At 34.9% G+C, this 23,841-nt stretch overlaps 2 protein-coding genes across 2 annotated transcripts; one reads left to right on the forward strand and one right to left on the reverse strand.

The window, feature by feature from the left end:
* The first annotated feature begins 1,640 nt into the window (after window positions 1–1,640).
* LOC128993627 (uncharacterized) lies at window positions 1,641–5,027 on the forward strand. The gene has a single exon (XM_054417649.1). The coding sequence runs from the start codon at window positions 1,739–1,741 to the stop codon at window positions 2,888–2,890; it is 1,152 nt and encodes a 383-aa protein (XP_054273624.1). The 5' UTR covers window positions 1,641–1,738; the 3' UTR covers window positions 2,891–5,027.
* Window positions 5,028–11,855: 6,828 nt separating this feature from the next.
* On the reverse strand, window positions 11,856–22,459 carry LOC128991899 (autophagy protein 5). Its single transcript, XM_054415169.1, has 6 exons — window positions 22,112–22,459; window positions 20,990–21,075; window positions 19,561–19,677; window positions 18,476–18,600; window positions 14,950–15,159; window positions 11,856–12,070 (listed from the first exon to the last, which is right to left on the reverse strand). The coding sequence occupies exons 1-6, from the start codon at window positions 22,265–22,267 to the stop codon at window positions 11,958–11,960; spliced, it is 807 nt and encodes a 268-aa protein (XP_054271144.1). The 5' UTR covers window positions 22,268–22,459; the 3' UTR covers window positions 11,856–11,957.
* Between the last annotated feature and the right edge of the window lie 1,382 nt (window positions 22,460–23,841).

A 23,841-nucleotide genomic window follows, 5' to 3' on the forward strand; every position in this document is an offset into this window, starting at 1 on the left:
AAACACTATTCACTACAATAATAATGCACACTGATAGTCAACACAACTACAACTTTAAAATTATGCAAAGAAATAATTTGAGGAATGATAAAAAAAATAGTTGCTAGGCAGCGGTGACAATAAAACAATTCTATTGAAATGCTATGGATACTGATTGAGTATTTAATATGCATTCATGTTTCAAGAAAGTAAGCGGGCAGCTGATTTTGCAGCCCTAGGGATGTAAAAACCTGCTCGGTCCCCAAATGACGATGACAGCTGGGATGGCCAGCAAAACGTAGCTTACAGCATTCTTACAGCCACCAATTAACGTATGTAAAACAGCTAAAGACATCATTGTGTGGTGAAAAATATGTTTCAGCAACATTTATAAAAAATATGACGACATTGTAGCTACGTGTAAAAAATTCGAAAGTTTGTTTACGTTTATTCTTTGCTATTTACACTTCTCTTATATATTCTTTTGTTTATTATAGACGGAATTTTTATTTGTCTCTCCAACACAACAATAAAAATTCCAAAATATTACTCGATACTCGGTGAAATGTAAGAACTCCTACTCACTATTGACAATTCTCATAACGAGAAAATGCGAATGGAACACGTGACAGTAAGTTGTCAAAGGTTGTTGACCTTTTCTTAATCAACACTCATAAAGGACTTTCTATCGTCTATTATTGTACAGTAATAGCATTTGTTAAGCTAATTGGATTCCGATATATCAGCCAGTGTCCGTCTGCTTGCATTGCAACTTTATTAGTATAGCTAAAGCTAACATAATTATCAATGGGCTCCAAATAGTTTTGTCAATACTGTATTTAAAAAAAGGTCAAGACGTGTTGCAGCTAAGAGACGATTCAATTGTAATTTGATGGCTGATTATCTTTCGATAACAAGTGCCTTCTCGAACCTCAAAAAGAGAATGAATGGACAAGAATGTGGCCCGACCCCACAAAAACTATTGTAGGAGGTGTTAGAACGAAGGAATGAATAGCGCTGGGATGAAAGGTTCGGCTTCAGGGCAGGGGCAGGGGGCGAGTATGGTGTGATGAGGGGGCGGGGCGGGGGGGGAGAGAGGTATGCGCCAGTGGAAGGGAGTAGGGAGAGCTCGGCGTCACACTGTCTGGCACGGCGGCCTGCTATGGCTGCCGCGACGTTGCCACATTTCAAGGGCGATTCAAATACATTTTAGACACGTAATATTACGATTTTTTATCGACTTATTGTCATACGTAAGTGAGTTAAAGTTAATGTACAACTTGGTTAAGCGTTGTCAAATGTGAATTTTGATTTCACAAAATTTGTGAAATTCCTTTTAAATAATTGGCAAGTGTAACGTGGCAACAACGCTAAAACTTGTTTTTGTCTCACGCTCCCCACTCTGCTCACTGCTGGTATTATTTATCCATTATTTTTAAATATTTGATAACCATATGTATTTTGGAAATTTTATCGCCATAATTATGTGTTATAAGGACTCTGTAGTCTCGGTTTAAATTATATGAGTTGCGTTTGCAACGTGCTGGATTTAGATAGAAGCGCGGTTTGAGATTTCGTATTTTCTAGTGTGATTCACACGTGTGAGGTGGACTGCCGCCGCCTTGTCTGGCCGAGTCGCGAGTGGAGGGGGGCGAGGGGAATGTAGGATAGCCCGGAGTGAGTGAGATAGAGAATCGGAATTCTCAGAGCTGCTGCTAGTGCAAAGTGTCGCTGGTTCGTGTGTTAAAATTGTGCTCTTATGGTGGTGTCAAACGGTGATACGATGGCTCACGGGATAAAAGAAGAATGGGAAGAAGGGACTGTGCCTCTGACGACGGAAAAGCACGCGAAAATTGACGAGAAGAAGGGAAAATCCGACGGCAAAGGTATGAGTTCGAGGCGGATTTTCTCACCTCAGTTCAAGTTATTAGTGTTAAATTCTTATAGAACAGATTCCGATTGTAAGGGAAATCAGAGAGCTACTGCTCGTAAATACGGAATTCATAGGAGACAGATTCAAAAGTGGTTACAGATGGAATCTAATTTAAGACTAACAGTTCAAGCTACATCAGAAAACAGAGCTAACAAAAGCGAGGACGAAGTGGCCTTGAACCTTAGCTCGCCCAGACAGCGAGGCGTCGTCGACGACGAGAGCTGCGCTGCGGGTTGCCTAGAGACTCCTGTCTCCGTCGGCCAGCCTTCTCCAGCAACACGACCATCCTCTGCTTCTACATCGGACACCGAGGAGATCAACGTGGATGGCGACTCCAGCTCCGAGGATGAAGTCAGCAGTACAGATTCTTATGACAGAAGTGATTCTGACAGAGCTTTGGACCTTACCTGCGCCGCCTTGAGCAAACGTAGGTTCTACTCGACCGACTTCAAGTTGCAAGTGTTGGACGCTTTCTATTACGATAAAATCTGCCACGGAAATCAAAGAGCAGTAGCGAGAAAATTCGGAATCCACAGAAGACAAGTGCAAAAATGGTTGAAGCTCGAAAACAGTTTACGCAGTGAGGCTAGTGAGGACTGCCTGGACTTGTCGTGTAAGAAACGTAAAGCCGAGGAGGAAGTGTGTGAAGTTCGAGCCAAGAGGTTTTCACCGGGTTGCTGCACAGCTCTTTGCTGCGACGATAGAGTCGAAGTGACCAGCACTTGCCAAGAGTCTGCGCTTTGCCTGGTCAAACCGAGGACACCACAAGAGGTATCAAGCACTATGGATTTGTACGCTTACCAAACCTCCCCTCCTGTCTGTTACCTAAGTCCTACTGAATTACCAACCTATGACCCACACTACTTGCCCTGTTGGAGTACACCTTTCTACCCTTCCTACCCCATCGACAATGTTCCTAAATGGTTTAGCCATGATTATAGTGATAGTTCGATCAAAGTTTATGGGATGTATAGGTGAAACCTAACAATTTATCCATGATTTCACAAGTGCCTAATCTTTTTGAGTACCGTAGTGTGATTAACTATTAAAATACTTATTTAATAAGTGATAACTTATGTTGTTAGCATTACCGTACTGGACTGTAAACGAATGAAAGCATAAAACACTTAATAGGTTCCTGTAAGCCTAATATAAAAACACATAAATTATAGGCCTAGGCCTAGCAAAAAGAATTAGCATAAAAACATATTATGTTTTCAGCCCTTTGTTAAGCCAATTTTAAAATACATACCAGTATATTCTATTTTAATTAAAATAAGTTAGCCTACATACATTCTATTTTAATTAAAATACATACATTCTATTTTAATTAAAATACATACATTCTATTTAAATTAAAATATATAGCCTACATTCTATTTCCGGGTTTTGAGATTTTTGAAATTCACTGATTTTTTATTGAAAATAGCTTATGTACACTTTGAGCGCTAAAGATTGATTTAAAATTAAATTACATTACATTCAGATCATCCTGCAAAAATACAGTTGGTTCTTATTTTTTGGTATCAAGACAATGAATTAAGTTAACTTAATCCAACTTAGATTGTTGGAATCTTTTACTAACAATCCGTTCAAGATTTTGTCAAAACTGAAAAAATTCATAAACTTTATCAACATGAAAAATACGTAAAAAATACCACGCCATATTTTTAAATTTTTGATTGACAAAACTTTTGGAAAAGTATATGTTTGCAATATAGGCTACTTGTATGCAATAATTTTTGTACTTTTTCATATCTTGGTGTTTTTGAAAACTACAATTGGCCTTTTTGGGCAAGTTGCAAATGCATAGTATACTAATGGTTTGTTCAAACTATTAAAATACAGTAATTAGGGACTTTTTAGAATCTTAATCTTTTATATAGGTATAAAAGAGAGATAAACATAGCAACTCTAGGTAGGCCTACATACAAAATTTACATAATTTTTTCTAGGCCTACCTACCTTAACTTAAAAATTTTTATATTTTATTTAATTGAATAATTTTAAAAATCTAACTAGGGTATCTACACATTGTTCATATCTAGTAATTTATTAAAAAAATTTAAAACTTTGTAATTTTTATTTTTGAATATAAATGTTATATGTCCTTTGGCAACAATAATTGTTGTAAATCTTAATCATACAAGATTGCAGAGTGTAAAATATGAAGAATTTAATATTGAAGCTCTATTGTTTTTAATTTACAGTCTGTTCTTAACAGTAGCATTTTATAGATTAGTGTGTTAAATAAGTAGGCCTAAGGTAAAATTTTCAATTTCAAAAGTGCCTTTCTCTGTGAAACATGCTCAATTTTAATGTGCCAACTAATAGAGTTGAGCAATAAGCTCTCAGTATTTGTTAAGAGCCATAAATTAAAAAAAATATTGTGTAGTTAAAAATTAAAAAATAAAACGCACACTACTAAAAAACATCAAATTTATTTTACTATGTTTGTTGGCAATGAAAGTTCTAATAGACTATTTAAAGATTTATCTTTGATATAACATCACAAAATAGGTTAATATAGAATATTTTGTAATTTGATTTATTCAGGAATCGATTCCTCAAAAATAAAACATTTCAGATTCAAGGATAAATATTTAAGGATAAGGTGATCAATAATAAGTTTTGGCAAACCAACCTATATTGTTGCCGACTAAAATGTGCCTTTTATCGCTAAAAATCTACCAAGTTAAGTACGTTTTATAGGCCTAGATCTTGTACTTTCTTTTATAAGTTTCAGAAAACTAGATGTTAAACATATTTTGTGCCAAATAAATATGGGATTTATATATTCAGTAAGAGTTTCTTGGCTGGATGTTAGATAGTCCTAGCCTATAATTTTCTTTTAATAAGAGAAGTTTATAGAAGTTTTAAAGAAGAAACAATAAAATGACAATATTTATAACTTATTTGTAATTATATTTATAGACGTTTCAGTGATTTTAGTACCAAACAAATATGTTTGCAGCCAATGTAAAATTGTTCTTTCAAATATTTGTAATTAGTCTACCTAAAACTCTTTTGAAATAACATGATGTTTATGAGAGTTTATTTTTATAATAATTGTAAATACTGTAAATAAAATAGCAATATTTTATAAGTTTGTAAAGACAGGGTATATTACATGTTAAGTTTGTAAATGTAAAATATTTTGCTTTATCTAACTTAATATATTTTATATAAACATACATAATGGAGTTTTAATCTACATACCCCTGTTTGAGAGTCTTAGTTAAAAATTGGTTCAGAAAACCAATTTTATTTTTTAGATGTTTTATCTGGTGCTTTTAAATCTAATAATTAAATCTTTACTTACCATCACCTTTTACTATATTATTATATTCATGAATAATTATTAGTCAGATACCACAATAAATGACAAAGAACTTACTGACAGAAAAAAATAGGCTTTATCAATAGTTTACTTTAGTGATAGCCTTTTGTTTTGTTGTTCTTTATAAAATCCACAGAACCAAGACTTATTATCTTTATCAAATCTTTGGTTTGAAGTTAGTCACCTAGTTAACTACAGTGTTAGCAAAACAGGAGTGCCGATGGAGACCTGTGGGGTGACCTGGTCTCCATCGGCACTCCCATTTTGCTATTACTATAGTAACACAATATAATTTGTTCATTAATGATCCCATATAATAGTTTTTTTGTAACTGCAAGTACACACTTTTACCTATTCCAAACATGAAAATTAAGGTACACTGGTACACTGTATTTTAAAAGTGCAACATTTGCGGTGTAAGAATTGGACAATTGCAGCTCAGAATCTCAAACCTCACATTTACCACCAATGATGACACAGTTGGATGTATTTTACGCCAAGTAGTGTGATTTAACATCATTTTGAGATAGCCTACCATATCCGAATATGGTTAGTTAGGACTGGTAATCAGTAGGCAACTTCAAATTTGGTAGTGTGTACTTATATTACTACTTTTTCATTGTAACTTCTTTTGTAAATATTTTTAAAAAACTGATAATTAATTCAGTTCAATAAAGATGATGCTTTAAGATGAGCTGTTGGCAGGAAAGAGTGGTCTTCTGAGATACCTACTTTACTTACAGTTGGCAGTTGAATATAGACTACCACGACTGCAGCTAGGTTAAATAAGCAAAAGGGTCAGATAAAAACAAAGAAAAAAATTAAAAACCCACTAATGTATTCTCCATTTGCAAACCTGTACTTAAAAACCACCAACTATCTCCGTTTTTTTAAGATATCACCATGAATAATATAAAAAAATACAGCCAAAATGAAAACTATGCTACATTGAAAAAAAGTTAAATATAAAAGATAATTTATTATACAAAATTAAATCCTTCTTGCTCCATCAAGCAAGCTGCTGAACACAAAGGATAGCAAAAAAAAAACAATTGAGGCTAAACCGGAAAAAAAAAATACTTCTCTCAGTTAAGTGACTAAACTTGAGGGGGAGGAGCAGGGAAGTTTGCAGGTTTGAGGAACTGGCAAACTGTAAGATATGCAGCACACATAACAAATTTACAGAGTACAATGAAGCTCAGATGCCTAAAGCCTTAAGGGTCTCTTCTACCTCAGCTTGGATTTCTCAGTACGATGTTGCTTAACGCCAATGTTCCTATACCATTGCACTTAACAACGCCATGAAGAGTGCTTGCAAGCCTTTTGAATCTGGGTGATTACATCGTTATCCTTAAACCTTTTAAACTGCAGATTCTTGTTTTTAAGAATCTGTTGCACTTCCCCCGTTGTTAATTTTTTTCTCTGAAAATTATTTGTATGCCTTAAAAAAACTTATGATAAAAATGAGTACCGTACCTATTTTAACATTTTTACTAACTTTTCAGCCAAACATTTTTTTAAATATCAAAATTTTAAAAAAGCGCAGGACCTACGATGATATTTAACAAAAATATGACACCAAGATCTTTTAAATCGGTTCACAATTGGTGCTACAACCCCTTGCATTTGTGCATGCCAGAGAGGTAGAGCGCAGCCTTAAGCTTAATTTCCAATCACAGACTTGGTAGCAAAAGAAGTTGTCTCCATATACCTGCATTACTGCTCAGTCATACTACATAGAAATAGCATGTTATTTCTTGGTCCGGGATCGTCTGCAGGAATGGCTGGACAACACAATAAGACGAGTAATTGAGAAGTGAGACTACTATATTATTTTTGCAGATCGATCTGAGGTAAAGTATTAATGTTCTTTACTCTCATCATAGTTACATTTCTATCTAGTTAAATGACAGTTATTTTTTTCTGAGCCAAAATCTAGTGGGCTCAGTTTGTTTGAATTTCAAATGCTAACAAAATTATTTTTTGAATTTAATTTTAAACTAAAAACCTTTTTGATTTATTTCTTGGAAACACTTCTAAATAAGCCAGAAAATGATGACAATAGAGGTTCTTGAGGACAAAAACTAGGCTGAACTGGTGTGTAACTAACTATAAAATATGCACCTTAGAAACTAACAGTAAAATGAGAAAGAAAATGCCAAATATTTACATACAAGGTTTATAAATATACTAGTGCACCTGTTGTTCTAATTCAAGCAATTGCAAATTATTACAGGTGTTATTTTAAAACGAATAACAGTAATAATTTCCAATTACTTAAAAGAGTCAACTCAAAGATAATCACTCCATTCCAGTTATCGAAACTGAAAACAAACTCACTCTGAAAACGAACGCTCTTGTGTGTATCATGTGTTTACTATGACCAGCTGTAATTAATACAAATTATTCGTCTGTTAAAGAAAACAAACTATTTTCATCATAAGAAATACATTAGGATTTTGATGGCCTGTGGGGCAAAGCCCGAGGACTATGACAGGAATTGGTGAAAGGGGGTGTCTACACAAAAAATACTCAATTTTGACAGATTGTTTGTAAAAATCCGTCCATTATTAATGGAGGAGTAGTGTTTTGTAGAAAACGCCTTCACATATTATTAAGGATTTATACATACAAAAATATTTTATAGAAAAATCATACCCATCTAGTGCTCTGAATAGAAATACAATTCGTTGTGCAACAGTCTATAAATTTAAACTAAACGATTATGATTACTATTTTAATTAAAAATATATTGTAGGCTGCTCATGAAATATAGAGGGTGTGGTTAAGCTCCCTCATTGGCTGCATGAGAATGTAAATACTGACACTTTATTTTTAAAGGTAATATATACCAAGAGTATAGTCCAATGAAACCCATTTGATAGTTTAGGTGACATGTTTTTCGAAATTATTGCTGACATTTTCACATTAGTGAAAAAATTTCCTTGTGTTCCAGTAAAAACGTTCACAGAGTATTAAACTTTTGGTTAATACAATAGATTAAGAGTTACTCGGAGATAGTAGTGTTTGATTATTTGACGGCAACCTTCATTCCTAATGACTCAGTCACAGCGAAAGGTGTTTACTGTTAAAAGCTTTTAGTTTTTATCAGTGAGCTGAAAAGCCTTCGCCAACAAGGCCAATTAAATAAAATCAGCCACATGAAATTAGACGCCTTAGTTTTAATAAGAGATGCACGTAGAAAAGTTATGAAAGGATAAAAATGTAGCTAGTTGACAAAACTTTTTAAACCAACAATTAAAAAGATAATAATTAAAGTTAATCAGCTAAATTAAATATATATATATTATAAACATATACAACAGTTTGAACGAACTGTGTTTTTGGCCTCTGGGGACATCATAATGAAAAGAAAAAAAATAGTCCCGGGCCTAGGTCTTACCGTGCCACCAACGGTAATAGCTATACTTCCCTATAGGGAAATTCGCTAATATATGAACACATTTTAGATGATTCAATTAATAAAACATTTTAATACAACTTAATAAAAAATTAAATCCACATAGTTTTACATTTTAACTTCCAAGTCGATTGGGTTGTCGTATGACGGGATTGGAGGAGCATTTGAATGACTGATTATACCCTACTTTCCATACTAGCAGAATAAGTGAATTTCCACTTTCATGATTGGATTTTCACTAACATAGTTTTTTTAACATTACAGTGTTATAGCATTAGGTTTGAATAGAATTAGGGTGAATGAGTACCTAATTAAAGTTTGCTGCTAAGAAGATGTAATAAAATGTGTTTTTAATCAATTTTTTATAGCTGTGTTTGAAATAAAATGATTTGTAAAATTTGATCAAAATAAATCCATAAACTACCAAACTACGACAGTTTACTTTTTCTCCATAAGATAATTAAAAGTGTACAGTTTTTTTTATCTTCTCCGTAATCATTAGACGTAAAATAATGCTTAAAAATAATTGTACTAAATTATTTGTTTTTTTACTCTACAAAATGGTAGTTGAGATTATTTTATACAGTTATCCATGAATGAAAGAAGATATTAAAAGAAATAAAAAAGAAAGTGGTAAAATGTTTCATAGCCAAGCCTTAGAAATTATCTGTATACAGTACTGAGAGGAATTATGACAAAAAATCGATTCTTGCTAGAACGCGGTTGCTAGTATGCTGTTCTTAGTCAGGCTAATAGCTCGTTTGGGTGGCACTATTTACTTCCCCGTCCGAACTTGCTTCCTCAATCCTCATTTCCAGGCTTCACCAAGAAACGTGCGGCCTTTAGGGTGATGTTTAGAACTGTGCTCAGTAGCAATTATAGAAGTTTTCATTCTGACAGGGCTGGTTTAAGGGGTTTAAGCAAAGTATGTGGCCGTGTAGGGCGCCTAAGCGCTCTCCAATGTTCAGTATTTGGAAGGAGACAAGAGGCATTGAATATATAAATGTTATTTATATCGCCAAATAAGACGGTAGGAGTAAGGAGTTAGGGAAAATCGTATATCGTACGGTGCGAGACCTTTTTACGCTTACTCCCACTACCCTACTCTATTTATTATTGTTCCCTAATAACAATAACCACCATAGTAACAATTAGACTCGTCCTTCGGCACCCCTCCGTCACCTACTTGGACTCGTCCGACAGATGTTTACACATTTTGAACGTTCCTTACCAACATCCTTACCAACACCAGTGACTTAAGGTACCGTACATGCCACCCTAGGCCAAATTAATCTGAGCGGCCCCACTATCGCGGCAAAATCATGAACATCTCCCACAATCGTGGGTACATCATCCTCACCACCCGAGATCGCCATGAAATTGTTAATATCCCCCGTGATTTCAAAACATTACCATTGCCACCTACGATTGCTGTGAAATCGTGAAAACTCTCGCAATTACGGGGACATCTTCATAGCTATCCGCGGTCGCTGCGAGATTGTGAATGTCTCCCGCAATTAGTGATGCGCGATTGCGAGATGTTTGAACAATCGAAATGTTCCTTCTCAAGATGTTCCGCTTATCGATTGTTTCGATTGCTTAGCGAGAGGTTTGTACAATCGAGATGTTTCTGTCGATTGTTGCATTCGTTAGGCCTAAACATCTGTTCGCATCTGTCTATACATTTCATGAGAGTTGTTACGAGGATGTTAGTTCTTTTTCTAGATTCTTACAGAATAGTAGTCTATTATGTACAACATATATACTACTGACATATGAATAAGCACTTATGTCACTCCGTCATGGCATCAGATAGAAAATTATTTTAAAGTAATGGGTAATGGTAAATAATACTGTTAACATTTACAAAACATTTATGAGAACCTTCTGTCTCGTTATAAACATTTTGATTTAAATACAAACATTTTGTTTGTAAAATATCTTGTCTTGTTAATAGTTTTTATTGAGTGGTATTAAGTCACTATTAAGATAAAGTAAGTAATATAAACCTTCCTTGGTTTTGAAGTAAGATATACCTCTTATTGGGGTCAATCCCTGGCAGATACTATAGAAATTAGATGATAATAAATGACGATGCCGCACATTTAACAAAACAATCACCATGAACATCACGTTAAAAAGACTTTCGGTAAGGACTTCTAGCCTCTCGGTTTTCTAGACGAATGCAAGTACGAGAGAAGCCGTGCTGAAACAAAACAATTGTCACGAACATCTCGTTAAAACCTCTCGGTAAGGACCTCTCGCCTTTCGGTTCGGTTCTCTAGACAAATGCGAGACGAGATACGAGAGAAGACAAGCCGTGCTGAAACGAAACAATCGTCACGAACATCTCGATAAAACCTCTCGGTAAGAGCCTCTCGCTAAGCAAAATACAATCGAAACGTCTCGAGAGGTTCAAACAATCAAAACGTTTTGATTGTAACATCTCGCAATCGGGCATCACTACACGCAATCACGGGATATCTTAATTTGTTCCGCAATCGTGCAAATAATTAATTTTTTAAAATTAAACTTTAATTTTTTTACTAAAAATTGTTTTAACACAAAAAGCTGCAGCCCCCTTTGACCAAAATCCAGCACTGACTACTATATTATTATGTTCTATATAAGGGTGGGGGAGGGGGGGCCAGAATATTGTTCGATTAAAAAATAAAAATGTCTAGAACCGGCCCTGCATTCTGAATTATTGACATCCTTGGTGGCTGGACTATACCTGTCATCATCTGGCTTTGAAAGCTGTCACATAAAATTGTGTTATCTTTGGTAATGTGCTTATATTGGAAAAGCTGAAACATTGAAAATTATATCAGTCCATATGAAGACTTTATTTTGATGAATCGTACTGGAAAATATGTAATGAACAGCAGTTAAGTTGAAAATAAGCATAATAATACCCATGTTCTTTGAAAATTCATAATAAATTGATATTGCAAAGTGGGTAATAAACCTGTTATGCTTATCATTATGTTTGCCATTATTTTAAAATTGTTAAGGACAAGTGTTCAAAGTTTTATCTTCAGCAAAAGGTAAATTAAGGTTAAACACTTTAAAAAAAACATCACACAACAACAAACAAAACAATTACTGTCCTCTCTTTACCATACAAACTCTGATAATGGCTGGTTTTATGGATATTTTTGACAGGAATATAAAAATAACAATTTAAAAGCATAACACTTTACTTATTTTATACAAAACATTAAACAATATACAATATAAATACACGAAGGAAAAAGTGCGTAGAGAGGATAACAGTACTTGAGTTACGAGTAGCCAACGCAGAGATGCAAAAAGTTGTCCGGATAACTGAGATGTTCGCTCATCCACTGGAGTGGGGTGTCCCATGGTGGCTCTACGCCATGAGTCATCACGTGAACTGAAAACATAAAATATCTCATGAGAAACTCAACACAGATTTGGCACTGTTGTGGCAAGCATTAGTATACTGTCTGCAAAGATAAGTTGTTCACTTAAGAGCTAGAGGTGTCGCCCTGAGGATCTGACGTAGCAGTGGAACTTCTGAGTGCCACACTCTCTTCTGGCCGTTGTGCTGTATTACCTAAAGGTGGGCTGTTGTTTGAGACCCAAGAGGGTAGGAAAATCAAAAAGGTCACTAGTGCAGGGCAGGTGTCGATCCTCGGTCCTGACCATTGGAATGTCTCTTTTTACAACATGCTTCACCTAGACATGTGTCATGATGTTTCTCTCATGAGTTTCGCCGATGATGTAGCTGCTATCATCACCTCGAGGACTCCAGAGTTGGTCCAGATACGCTTGGATCAGGTGATGATCCAGGAAATTTGATGTATGAAAAGCTAAGTAAAAAAACAAATACCCGCATTGATCCCAATAACAGTCGGGAATCTAGACTCAGACAAAGGCAGCAGCGAGGTATTTGGGCGTTGAACTTGATTTTCAGTTCGCTAATGGGAGCATATCCAAACAGCATGCAACAAGGCTTCAAAGGTCACTCAACAAGATGAAGACAAACTTGTAATGGTAATAAATCAAGCAAGAGACGTCTCATATCCGTTGTAAAATTAATCTTTCTGTGACGCACAGAGGTCTGGGCAAGTGCTATGAGGACAAAACGTTACAGCGAGTCCGAACTTGCCATTCAGCCAACACCCACTTTAAGGTTCTACCCAGCTATAAATAAACATCCTGTCTCGTAACAAAATGGTTGATAGTATCTTTAATATTGACAAAAAGTTCTGTACTGTATTACGATAGATTTGGAAAGCATCAATTAATATTACTGTACTTAAGTTATTAAAATAAGAATTTATATTGACTCTTGCCTACAACTATAATTTATTCCACTGAAAATATTTGACTTAACCGTGTTTTGTGTTTTTTGTGACTTTTTTATCAATAGGAAAATAGGAGATAAGTGTAGTTGATTTCATAAATAATGCAAGTACGATTTCAAAATAATGATTGAGTCGGTTAAGACTTGTGTTAAGATACTTGTTGTTAAGATCGTGTCTACTGTACTTCATTTATCATTTTCAGAGCTACATTTAAAATAAAAAGTCATTTGGAACAGGAGAGGCCCAAAAGCAGCTTGTAGCCATGAGTGAAGATCTTCAAAGGATCAGTTATGAAACACATTTATTGGCAAAAAAAATTAGATGTTTACAACAGTGTACTTTTGCGGTCCTACCTCATGTTTTACTGTATTGAAATTCAGCAGGACCGAAGCCCTGTTTCTTACACAAACAACTAATTGGGTTATGGGGTTATAAATATCGTGATGTTTCAGTCCCTAGAGCCAAAACCCCCCAGACTGGGACTTTTAAAGGACCAGGTCCTCTTCAGCCTTTAGTGGATATGCCAGGAATTGAACCCATCCTTCCTGCACCGAAGTCCGGAACACTACCATTAGGCTAGCAACACATCCATGGTTATGGGATTTGTACTGGGGACAAGCGCCTTGAAATTTTTGTTTGATAGAAAAGTTCTGGTAAAGTTCTGACTTATGTAAGCGGTGGGATTCATCTCCAGCAAAACAGGCCCAGGAAACTTGTAAAAATGAAATTAAGTATAAGAAAGGTAACTGATCTGCTAAGTGTTAATAAAGGTAACTTGGCCAGTGTAGGAGGGAGAAATGTGGACGATAAGGAAAAATAGAGAACTGTGATTACTGTACACTGACCCAGATATTGTTGCAATGGTTAAAGGAAGAAGGTTAAGTTCGATAGGGCATGTGCTAGGAAGAGAGAAACGAACAAGATTGTATGAAGTTTGGAGAGCCACACCTGGAGGTAAACGTCCATTGGGAGGCCGAAATTGAGATGGATTAACCAAGTATTGAATGACATCAGGACGATGGGTAAAAATTTCAACTTGGCAGAATACAGAGAAGGGTGGAAGAGGCTGGTACATGAGGCGAAGAATCAACTGAGATTTGTGGAGCAATGGCAGTTAGTAAGTAAGTAAGTAACTAAGTAGTAACTGATCTACTAAGAGGGTTATTGATCTGTTAAAAACCGCTTACAACAAAACCTACTGGGCATTAGAGGTTTATTTCCGTATCAAAATGATACAATTGAACCAGTGCTGTTAACTTACATGAAAACAGCTTTCATTTCAAAGCTAAACAATTTTTGTTTTACTTCAGTGCATACAAGTGATTTACTATAATACCAAAAGTTGAGATTATTTGACAACTAAATTATTACTGTATGTTTTTTTTTGAAGAGAGATCATAAAGAGGGATAGTTCTTCTTGCCTAAATTACTATACCAGCTCTAATTATAAGTCATAACATATTGTTAATTGAACCATTCAACAGATTCAAGTAATAAGCCATGTCTGTGAGAAGTGATAAGTGCTAATGAAAGTATTTTACAATGTCATTGCACTTCTTCACAAAGTAGCAAGGGCTGTCTAATATAGCGTTTAATCCTCTTTTGAAAGAACCTTAAAGAGAGAAGGGATTTTAAGAGTCTTGGAAATTTGTTCAACATATTAAAACCCAGTAACAAAAAAAAAAAATGTTGAGACTTTGATAGCGTACACCAGAAAAAAAACTAGACATCAAGATTAGTGCTGTTTCTAGTTACAGAAGAATTTCTAGAACTTACAGTTTTCATTTTTTTATAGGTATTCATGAGCATTACTGCCACAGAAAGATACGTATTTGTAAAAGTTGGCGAGAGAAAGGATTTAACTCCACTATTTTGGCTTGTGAGAGATTTTTTGCAAGGTTATACAGTAAAGAAGGCTATACGTTAAGTGCTATGTTAATACCTGTTTTTTCTTCTTCTGGGAACAGCTCCTGGACGAGACCTCGTAGTGTCTTCCTGTGGCCTTGCTCAGTCAAAGGCTTGACCAGTCGCTGTACCATGCAATTGTCCTTGCTCAGGTGGTAACACCGGAACGGAATGTATTTAAATGCCTCTTCTCCCGAACTGAGCTCCATCAGCTTTCGGTTCACTGCCCAAAACTGATCGAACTTGTCTGAAAATGTTGATTCAATTAATAATGTAGGCCTAACTGTAATAACAATAGTTAAAAGTATCTATATATTAAAAATTATTGTTTTTTCTTTTCCGAGTCGGTTTGGCTCTTCTACCAGACCGATTTTCACAATTTTGGTCTTAAATTAAAGGTATGCATGCACAGATTTGCCATCAAACATCGGCATTAATTTATCTGACGTATCTTTCGAGTTAATCACAAAAGCAACTTCTTCCCTGTACATTTCTTACGGCCAAATTAAATTTGGTTTTTCCTTTCCGAGTTTGTTTGGCTCTTCTATCCAGCCGATATTAAAAATTGTGGTCTTAAATTGAAGGTATGCACATACCGATTTGCCATCAAGCTTCATCATTTATTTATCTACTGTATTATTCAACCAAAAAAACATGAATTTGTTTATTTTATTATTCTTACTTCAGTTAAATTTGTATTCCACCAGTACTAATCACATTATCCTATATGGTCTAAGAACCTTCAGTAAAATGCCAGCTTTCATTTGATCTATTGATTATTAAAATAGGACTTACCTGAAGCATGCTGCTGAATCACGAATCAACAATGATTATAATTATTTTAGGGTTTATATGCAATTAATGATATGTAACTCTTTGTTTATTTTAGTTATTTTATATGTCTTGGTCTTAAAATTCTCCTAGAATAAAGGCTTAGGCTTTAATATGAGATATTGATCGTTTGAGTCAGTTGAGTTCAAGATACTGTATTACTCAATCAAAAAACACATTTCCCAGTGCGGAGCAGAACAGGGTCCTCTAATAAAATACAGTAATATGTTGTTACCTTTACAACATTGGAGTGACAACATAAGTAGTTTTTATTAAATAGCCCTTTCTTTTATTCCTACTTGTGAAATGTAGCATTACATGTCATTCATTCATCATTAACCCTTTGAGGTCGAATTTTTTCCCCATTTCTCAGTGAGTTTAGTTTTCCATTCGAGCAGTCAAAAAAATGGTGCCTGGCGGCTTATACTGGCCATTTGACCGTAAAGATAAACTTTTTTAATTTTTTCTTTTTCTTTTTTTTTGTGAGTATAGGTTGCCATTTTCGAGCAGTCGGGAAAATGGCAGGCGGCGACCTATACTCGACATTCGACCTCAAAGGCTTAATATTAAATTTCCCTGTAATTTTATATGTTTTCTCCTATAATGTTAGTTATTACTCCATAATTAAAGCAATTAATGGGAAATAACTTTGATTGCCGATAACTTTTTACGAGAAAATCCAATACCAAGAGATCAATAACCTTGGGACTTGATTAACGCATATAATTGGTCGGATGTACTATAGTTCTTAACTGTAAACGTTGGTTTTTGGTACTGGTTCTTTTCCTTAGAACCATTGGTGCTCAGCAAGAATCATTTTGACATACTAACACATCACTGTAATTTACAAATTAGTTATCGTTGGTGTTGCCCCTCATTTATTACAGGCGTATTCAATTTAATTTATATCTTAACTGAATAAGTTTTGCTTTTTCTGTCTGGATTAAAAAATGTTAGTTTATGCTAAGAAAACGAACGCATTTTAGTAAAATATTTATTCAGCAAACAATAATGAATTGTTTAAACACTTTACATTGTTTATGTATCAATAGTTCGTGGCCTATTTTGGTAATTTTTATTGTAAATTACCAATCTAAGTTGTCTATAGTACTTCATTTCATATAGTAAGCCGTCATTTCAACAGCATTTCGGGTCATCTTCGGTCCAAGCAAATATAAATTGTTATGATAAAATTTGATGACATTAACAAATACCGGTACTAATTATACTAATTTTATATGTACTTTGTAAAGCGTAGCAAATTCCCTAATTAAGTTCTGTATTTTTGTGTGTATGTCTGTTGGTACCGGTAACTCATTAATGTCCTTATTTCTCAGTGTTTCACGGACACCTTCACCTCAGTGTTTTCAGCACCTTTGTAATGAAAATGTCAACCCAAATAAGGTGTTAAATTGTGAGGTTGAGGTAGTACCTTAAATACTTTTAACCATTGTCGAAAGTAACTTTCAATTATAGGCCTTCCTTAGAGCTATGCCTCATAGATCTATAAAGCATTTTTTTAGTTTAATCATGGGATTTAACATATGGACCAACACGATCCGGGTGACATTTAATTAAAAGTGTTTCTCAGTACAACTGCTTTTCAGAACAACTCTCGTCATATTCTAAGTAACAATAACTTAACTAACAAACAAATAAATAGAAAATATAACAAAACAGAAACAGGAAATCTACATAACAACTAATCATAACAGTACAATTCCTTAATTTTGGCTGTAAAAGATGGCGAGGCATATTTTTTAGGCCAGAGGGGAGGTCGTTGTACAGCTTTGGGTCGAAGTACGAGAAGTTTCTCCTTCCAAACTCAAGCCTCACTCTTGGAAAGCAAAGCTGGAGACCTCCATGGCGGGTACTGAGCTGAGAGACCTCCTCCCAAAAAGAGAGCGTCATTTTGAAACTAGGTAGCTATTATCATGTATTCAACATATTTTTACAACATAGATATATGTAAAACTAGCTGTACCCTCGGGCTTTGCCCCGTTTAACTTCTTAATTTTCAAGATGAGCTCGTTCGCATGGCTCAATCACGTCCTGATTGAAGTTCGTTCGCTACGCTCACTCACCTTTAGGTTGGAGCTCGTTCGCTGCGCTCACTTGCCTTCAGGTTAGCTCGTTCGCTATGCTAACTCGCCTTCAGGTTGAAGTTCGTTCGCTACGCTCACTCACCTTTTGGTTGCAAATTAGCAGTTGTCATAAATTTAAAAAAATAATAGTGCTGCACCCTGTTGGGAATCCTTGTAACTTTAATGCTATTGAAAATCGTAGAACAGAACCACCCTGTTTAATTGAAACAGCTGATAAGATTCATTAATTCCATTTAAATATGAAAAATCATAAGGTTAACATGGGAAACTCCAGAGCCACTGGGGCGGAGCCCGAGAGTCCGATCAGAATAAAAACAACTTAGTTTTCCTATTTAATGCCTAAAGAATCGGTGTACCAAATTTCAGCCTCCTAGGTAAATGGGAAGTAGGTGAATTAGTGATGAGTGAGTGAGTGAGTCAGTCAGTCAGTCAGTCAGTCAGTCAGTCAGTGAGGGCTTTGCCTTTTATATATTTAGATGAACAATTTGAATGTTAAGTCAACTATTATGTACAGTACTATCTTTACTTTGCATTTAGTAGGTACTATTTCGTTGGATGCCGATTATACAGGAACCAAGTCCTCAGATCTAAAAAATCGATTTCGGTCACGAACTGGTAAACACTCACCATTTTGAAGACCCAACCAGAGCTGCTTGTGATCTTTCTGTTGCATACTTGAGACTAGCTGTGTCCGATGCTTCAACACATCAGCTTCTTTGATGCAGTTCATAAAGTGAGATTCAACGGCCTCCCTAGAACAAAAGGTATAAAAAACACTCTCAGTAAGCTGACATAGTGAGTTCAGTTGAAATTCGGATTGGGTGGTCCCAACAAAGCTGTTTGGGTATCTACTGCTAATATTTCAGGAATATTGTATAAGCCAAAATGGGGGGAAAGGATTTCTATGATAGAAAAGTAGGAACGAGGTCTGTCTTAGATCAGCTGTCTTCCACTCGGAAATTAGGGACTCAAAACTCCTAACCCTTGCTGAACACAGACACGAGCGAACGCTAGAGAACTATAGAAGCAGGAGGATCCAGGTCAACACAACAGCTTCTTTATCTTGTGACCAAATCATCAACTCTATATTTTTAACTGACAAACACTGTTCAGTAATCATTTTAAGAGTAGGTCAGTTGATCAGAATGACGAAGAGAAAGAGCCAATTGCACAAACCTCATATAGCCAACAATACAGGTCAAAATTTGAACATTGTCATTTTCTTTAAGTGTATTGCTTCCTCACACTTATCGTTATTCTTGTGTAGTATCAATTGTTTGTTATCCTCATATTTATCTGGTTTTACACTTTCAATTTATTTGGTTATAAATTGTGTGAACCAACAAGATTATGTGTGTGAAACTTTGGACAATGATAACTGTTATTTTGAAGAATCTACCTTTTTGTCAAAACCATGTGAAACATTAGGTTATACAAAATTCTACACTTCTAAATCTTCATTCAAGACTCTTAGAACGGCATTTTGGTATTCAAATTAACTGGAAAAAATATAAAAAGCCATGGTAATTTTGAACCCAAATTAAATTCCGTATCTTCAACGAATGCAGTTCACTATTTAAAAAAAAACCTTAACAGGGATACACAACAAACACACGATTGAGTAACAGAGCAAAAACATGTATAGGCCTATAATGTATTTTACAGATATACTGTATTATGACCAAATACATTTTTGCAAGGTTCACTCATACCTTGTTTGACAATGAATGAGTTCATCCTCTGGAAACTTGTCAAAATGTACAGTGATGTTCCATGGAAGTTGAATGTCCGTCTTGTTAAGATCAAACAGCACTCCTATTGGGTAATGCCTGGAAAACGAGTGATGTAAATATGATATAAACAGTGTTAGAGTGTGGTTAGTGAGAACACCACCACTTGAGACTGGGATAGTTTGGTAAATTAAAATCTTACCTAACAGATTTCAAATCTATATTATAACGAGAAACAAAATTACACCTCCTTAAAATTTGGTTGTATATTTTCAAACTGTTTCTGAAGTATAATTTTGCCCCAACTAATAATGCACAGCTCCAAGCACCACAATATAGATGATATATTTCGTTCAATTTTAAAATAAAACCCAATTTTTTATCCTGTAACATCACACAACTTTAAAAAAGTTATAAATTATACCTTGTTTAGAGATGATTGGTTGATGGTAAAAATTCATAATGAGATTGATTACGGATTATTGATGTCAAATTCATGCATTTGAAAACATTGCCTAGTTAATTTACTTTGTAATTTCTATAATACAGTAGAACCCCTGATATCCGGCCTTGGTTTTTCCAGTCCTCTGTTTATCTGGCCACTTCCAGGAAGCCAATATCAAAATATTTTTCTCAAAGCTTACAGACGTTTAGATGCAAGCACTAGTCTTTGCGACTTGTTTGAGCTAAACTATTTATCTGTTTCTTTCAATACATTTTACTGTGTCACTAAACTCAGTTGAACTAGGCCTAACCTCTAAACAGTTGGGGCCCCGGGTTAGGAAATTAATCTTTGTATTTTTATTTAACAAAATGGATAAGAAAGTTGAGTAGAATTGTATTTACTTTTAAGGTCCTAAAAATCTTCAAGGCTGATTTAATGTAACTTTTACCTCCATTTTTGTTACCTGAAATCTTAATACTCGTACGTTCATTCCTTAACAACTTTAGCCTACAAATATTTTTTTAAATTTGTACAAACATGTTAATTTCTTCAAAAAATAATCCTAGAATAGACTTAAATTATACTTTTGACAGCATGTATTGATTAAATATTATTATAGGTATTATATATGAATCATTTTCATTTTCATAGTAGGTTGGTTTATCCGGCCAAATCGCTATCCGGCCAGGGGCTTGGTCCCGTGGTGGCCGGATATGAGGGGTTCTACTGTAATAATAACTAAGTGGAATTTATTTCTTAAAAACTAAGAAAAATTTTACATTTAGGCCTACAGTATTAGTTTACCACCACTGTTGTTCCCCTATTTTAGGTTGTTAACATTTATTTTCCTTCAAATGTGTTGAAAATGTCACTGACATAATTCACACAAATTAAAATAAGCAAGGCAAAGGTTTTTTTTTTATTGAGACACAATCCATATAACTAATTCATAACTAAGTATTATACCATTTCAGTGGTATTCCGTTGAAGTCAAGCCACATTTCATTATCTTGTTTTTCCTCATCAATATATTTTTGGTAGTATTTTCGGACCTGTAACAAATAAGAAAGTCTGCAAAGTCAGTGTGTATTAGGATTGTACAGGAGGTTTTACAGAACAGTCCTCAGTTGGATCATGTTTGGTATGATTTTCTCTACAAGGCTTTTTACAACAAAGCACAAGTAAGACTAACTTACGTTAAAAAACACATAAATAGTCTGGGTAGCTGAAGCTGAGTAGCTGAAGGGTTGTAGTGCTTCCCTTAAAACCTGAGGTTTGCTGGTTCAATTTTAAACAAACTATGGATTCTGGACCCAGATGCAATATTTCATTTTATAAAAAGTAGATAGGTATAGCCAGGGCCGTCCCTAGGGTTAGCGGCGCCCGGAGCAAACGTGGTCGTGGCGCCTTTCCCCCCAGTAATTGTCGCATCGCATATTTTTAATACTAGGCCTATGTTATACAAATAGCCGCGGCGCCCCGGTTGCCCCCCTCTTCAGACGGCCCTGGGTATAGCAAGCCATCAGTTTGGACCGTTTCCTTATAAAAAGGTTTGAAAATACCAACGGCGCAGAGGTAAACTTGAACCCCCACCACGCTTAAATTTAAGGAGATCACAGAAAGATTTTAGAACTCATATCTCATTTAGTAATCAATCCACAAATTTAATGTAGGCTTACCCTCTAAGGTAAGCCTGTTTATTTTCTTAGATTATAAGAAAGATTTAATTCTCATCTGTATCCTAGAGTGTTGCGGCAAAAATTCATTATTGTTAGTCACACGATTTACCTTGGTTTAATGTCACTGTCCAAGAACAAAATCAGAATACCAAATTCCATTTCAAGTAATTAATTTAATTTCTACAGCGTACAGCTTGACCCTTTGGGTGTTCAATGACTAACGTTGTGATTCATGCCACAACCACCACTCTCTTCTCTTTGTCTCTCTTCCTCCTTTGTAAGCTCTCCAATATTCACTCTCGCATCCTAGGATGCTAGATCTTGCCTAGAAGTCATACAAAAGAAAAATGGTGGACTAAACCTAGGCTACCTATGTAGAAATAGTAACTTATTATAGTAATGAATTTACCTTATCTGTTACAAGAGGAAAGTAACTTAATCTGGGGACCATCAAATAAAATGGTTCTGGTGGTTGCAGCTTATTTGCTTCTTCTGGATTTAATTGAAAACATATTGGAAGCTTCCCTTCCCAAATTTCTCTTAAAATTTCTCTGTCACAAGCCATATTAGAGTAAAACTTAATTGTTTTGCACAGACATGATTATTATGTATGGACAAAATAGCAAGAATTTAGTTTAATATTATTTAGATTAGTGTATACTATTAATGAAGAAATATTAATTTTAACTATTAACTTAAAGCGTTAGAGCACTTCACTTCTTCAAACAAAACATAACCTAGTCCAATTCCAATGACAGCTACCTTGTTCTTTTTCATCGGTGGATTCGATTTTGATATCAGCTGTTCAACCTTTCTGGTATAATACTAGGTACAGGACTGTGGACTGAGCTTTTCAAGAATACAGCAATAATTAATGTGACAATTCAACAATAAGAAGAACGGGTTACCATTGATTATTACGTAACAACAGCTTTTAAAGCAATAATACAATGTATTTCTGTAAAATGATCATAATAATATATTAATCTTGCACAACGTTACTACCCGACTCCATCATAATAATCGATTTTAACAATCGATATAGTAGTTTTCTTTTGGGTTAAGCGAAGCCATAGATTAGACATACTCCATTGGTTAAGTTAAGTTACGTCATTGATATAATACGATAATACACATGGAGTTAGATGTACTAACAGTTTCACCATTAATTTTCATAACAAATCAATTGATTTCATCAAACGTTTTTCTGTAAAAAATCCTACTAATTATGGCCAATACTGTGGTAATGCGCTCAATGGCAAAACCTTGATCTGTGTATTTCCTAGAATATTTCTATTTCACATTAATATATTACTAGTGAACATGTTGCTCGAAATCGAGCAATAGCAAAGAAGTAAAGTAGTTATTTAAAAACAAATAACTTATTTAAAAACTAATAAAAGTCATAATTTCCGATGAGTTAAAAAACTCAACTCATAGATTACGGTACGTACATAACAGTTCCATATAATCAACATTTCTTGTAAATATTTTATCATTTTTCAAAGGCTGATCTGGTTTTCAGTGTATTCTACAAATAATGTTTCCCACTTATAGCCGCATTAGGTTGCCTATGTTGATCTTCGTCAATGATAATGTAGTCTGCATGGTAGGCCTACTACCCATTGTCGCCAGAACGTTTAAAAATTTCAGACATTTTTTTTATAGTGATAACATTTTGTTTACATTACTTAAGAACTGCCTGATTTTCTGCAAAACCTCTCTATCACAATTGTATTTGCTTCAATTGGCATCAATTTGGCTAGCTACTGTTATAACGTAAGTTATATTTACCTGAAAAAAATGCAGAATTGAAAGGCCTAATGTTGTTCAGATGGTTTGTTGTTTCCCTTAAATGTGAATAATGCAAATCCTACAATGAAAGTTTAATCATAGATAAATCATACTCCCTTGTGTTGCTTAGTCTATGGTTTAATTAAGGTTTCTTGGATGTAGTCATATTATTTTAAAATCACGACTTTTATGAAAACACTAGCTGTAACCCGCGGGCTTTGCCCCGTTTAACTTCTTAATTTTCAAGATTATCTCGTTCGCATGGCTCAATCACGTCCTGGTTGAAGTTTGTTCGCTACGCTCACTCACCTTTAGGTTGGAGCTCGTTCGCTACGCTCACTCACC

Source organism: Macrosteles quadrilineatus, unplaced genomic scaffold (assembly GCF_028750875.1).
Source record: "Macrosteles quadrilineatus isolate MER2022 unplaced genomic scaffold, UCM_ALF_1.0 Scaffold_4__1_contigs__length_99947679, whole genome shotgun sequence".
Classification (NCBI taxonomy): Eukaryota; Metazoa; Arthropoda; class Insecta; order Hemiptera; family Cicadellidae; genus Macrosteles; species Macrosteles quadrilineatus.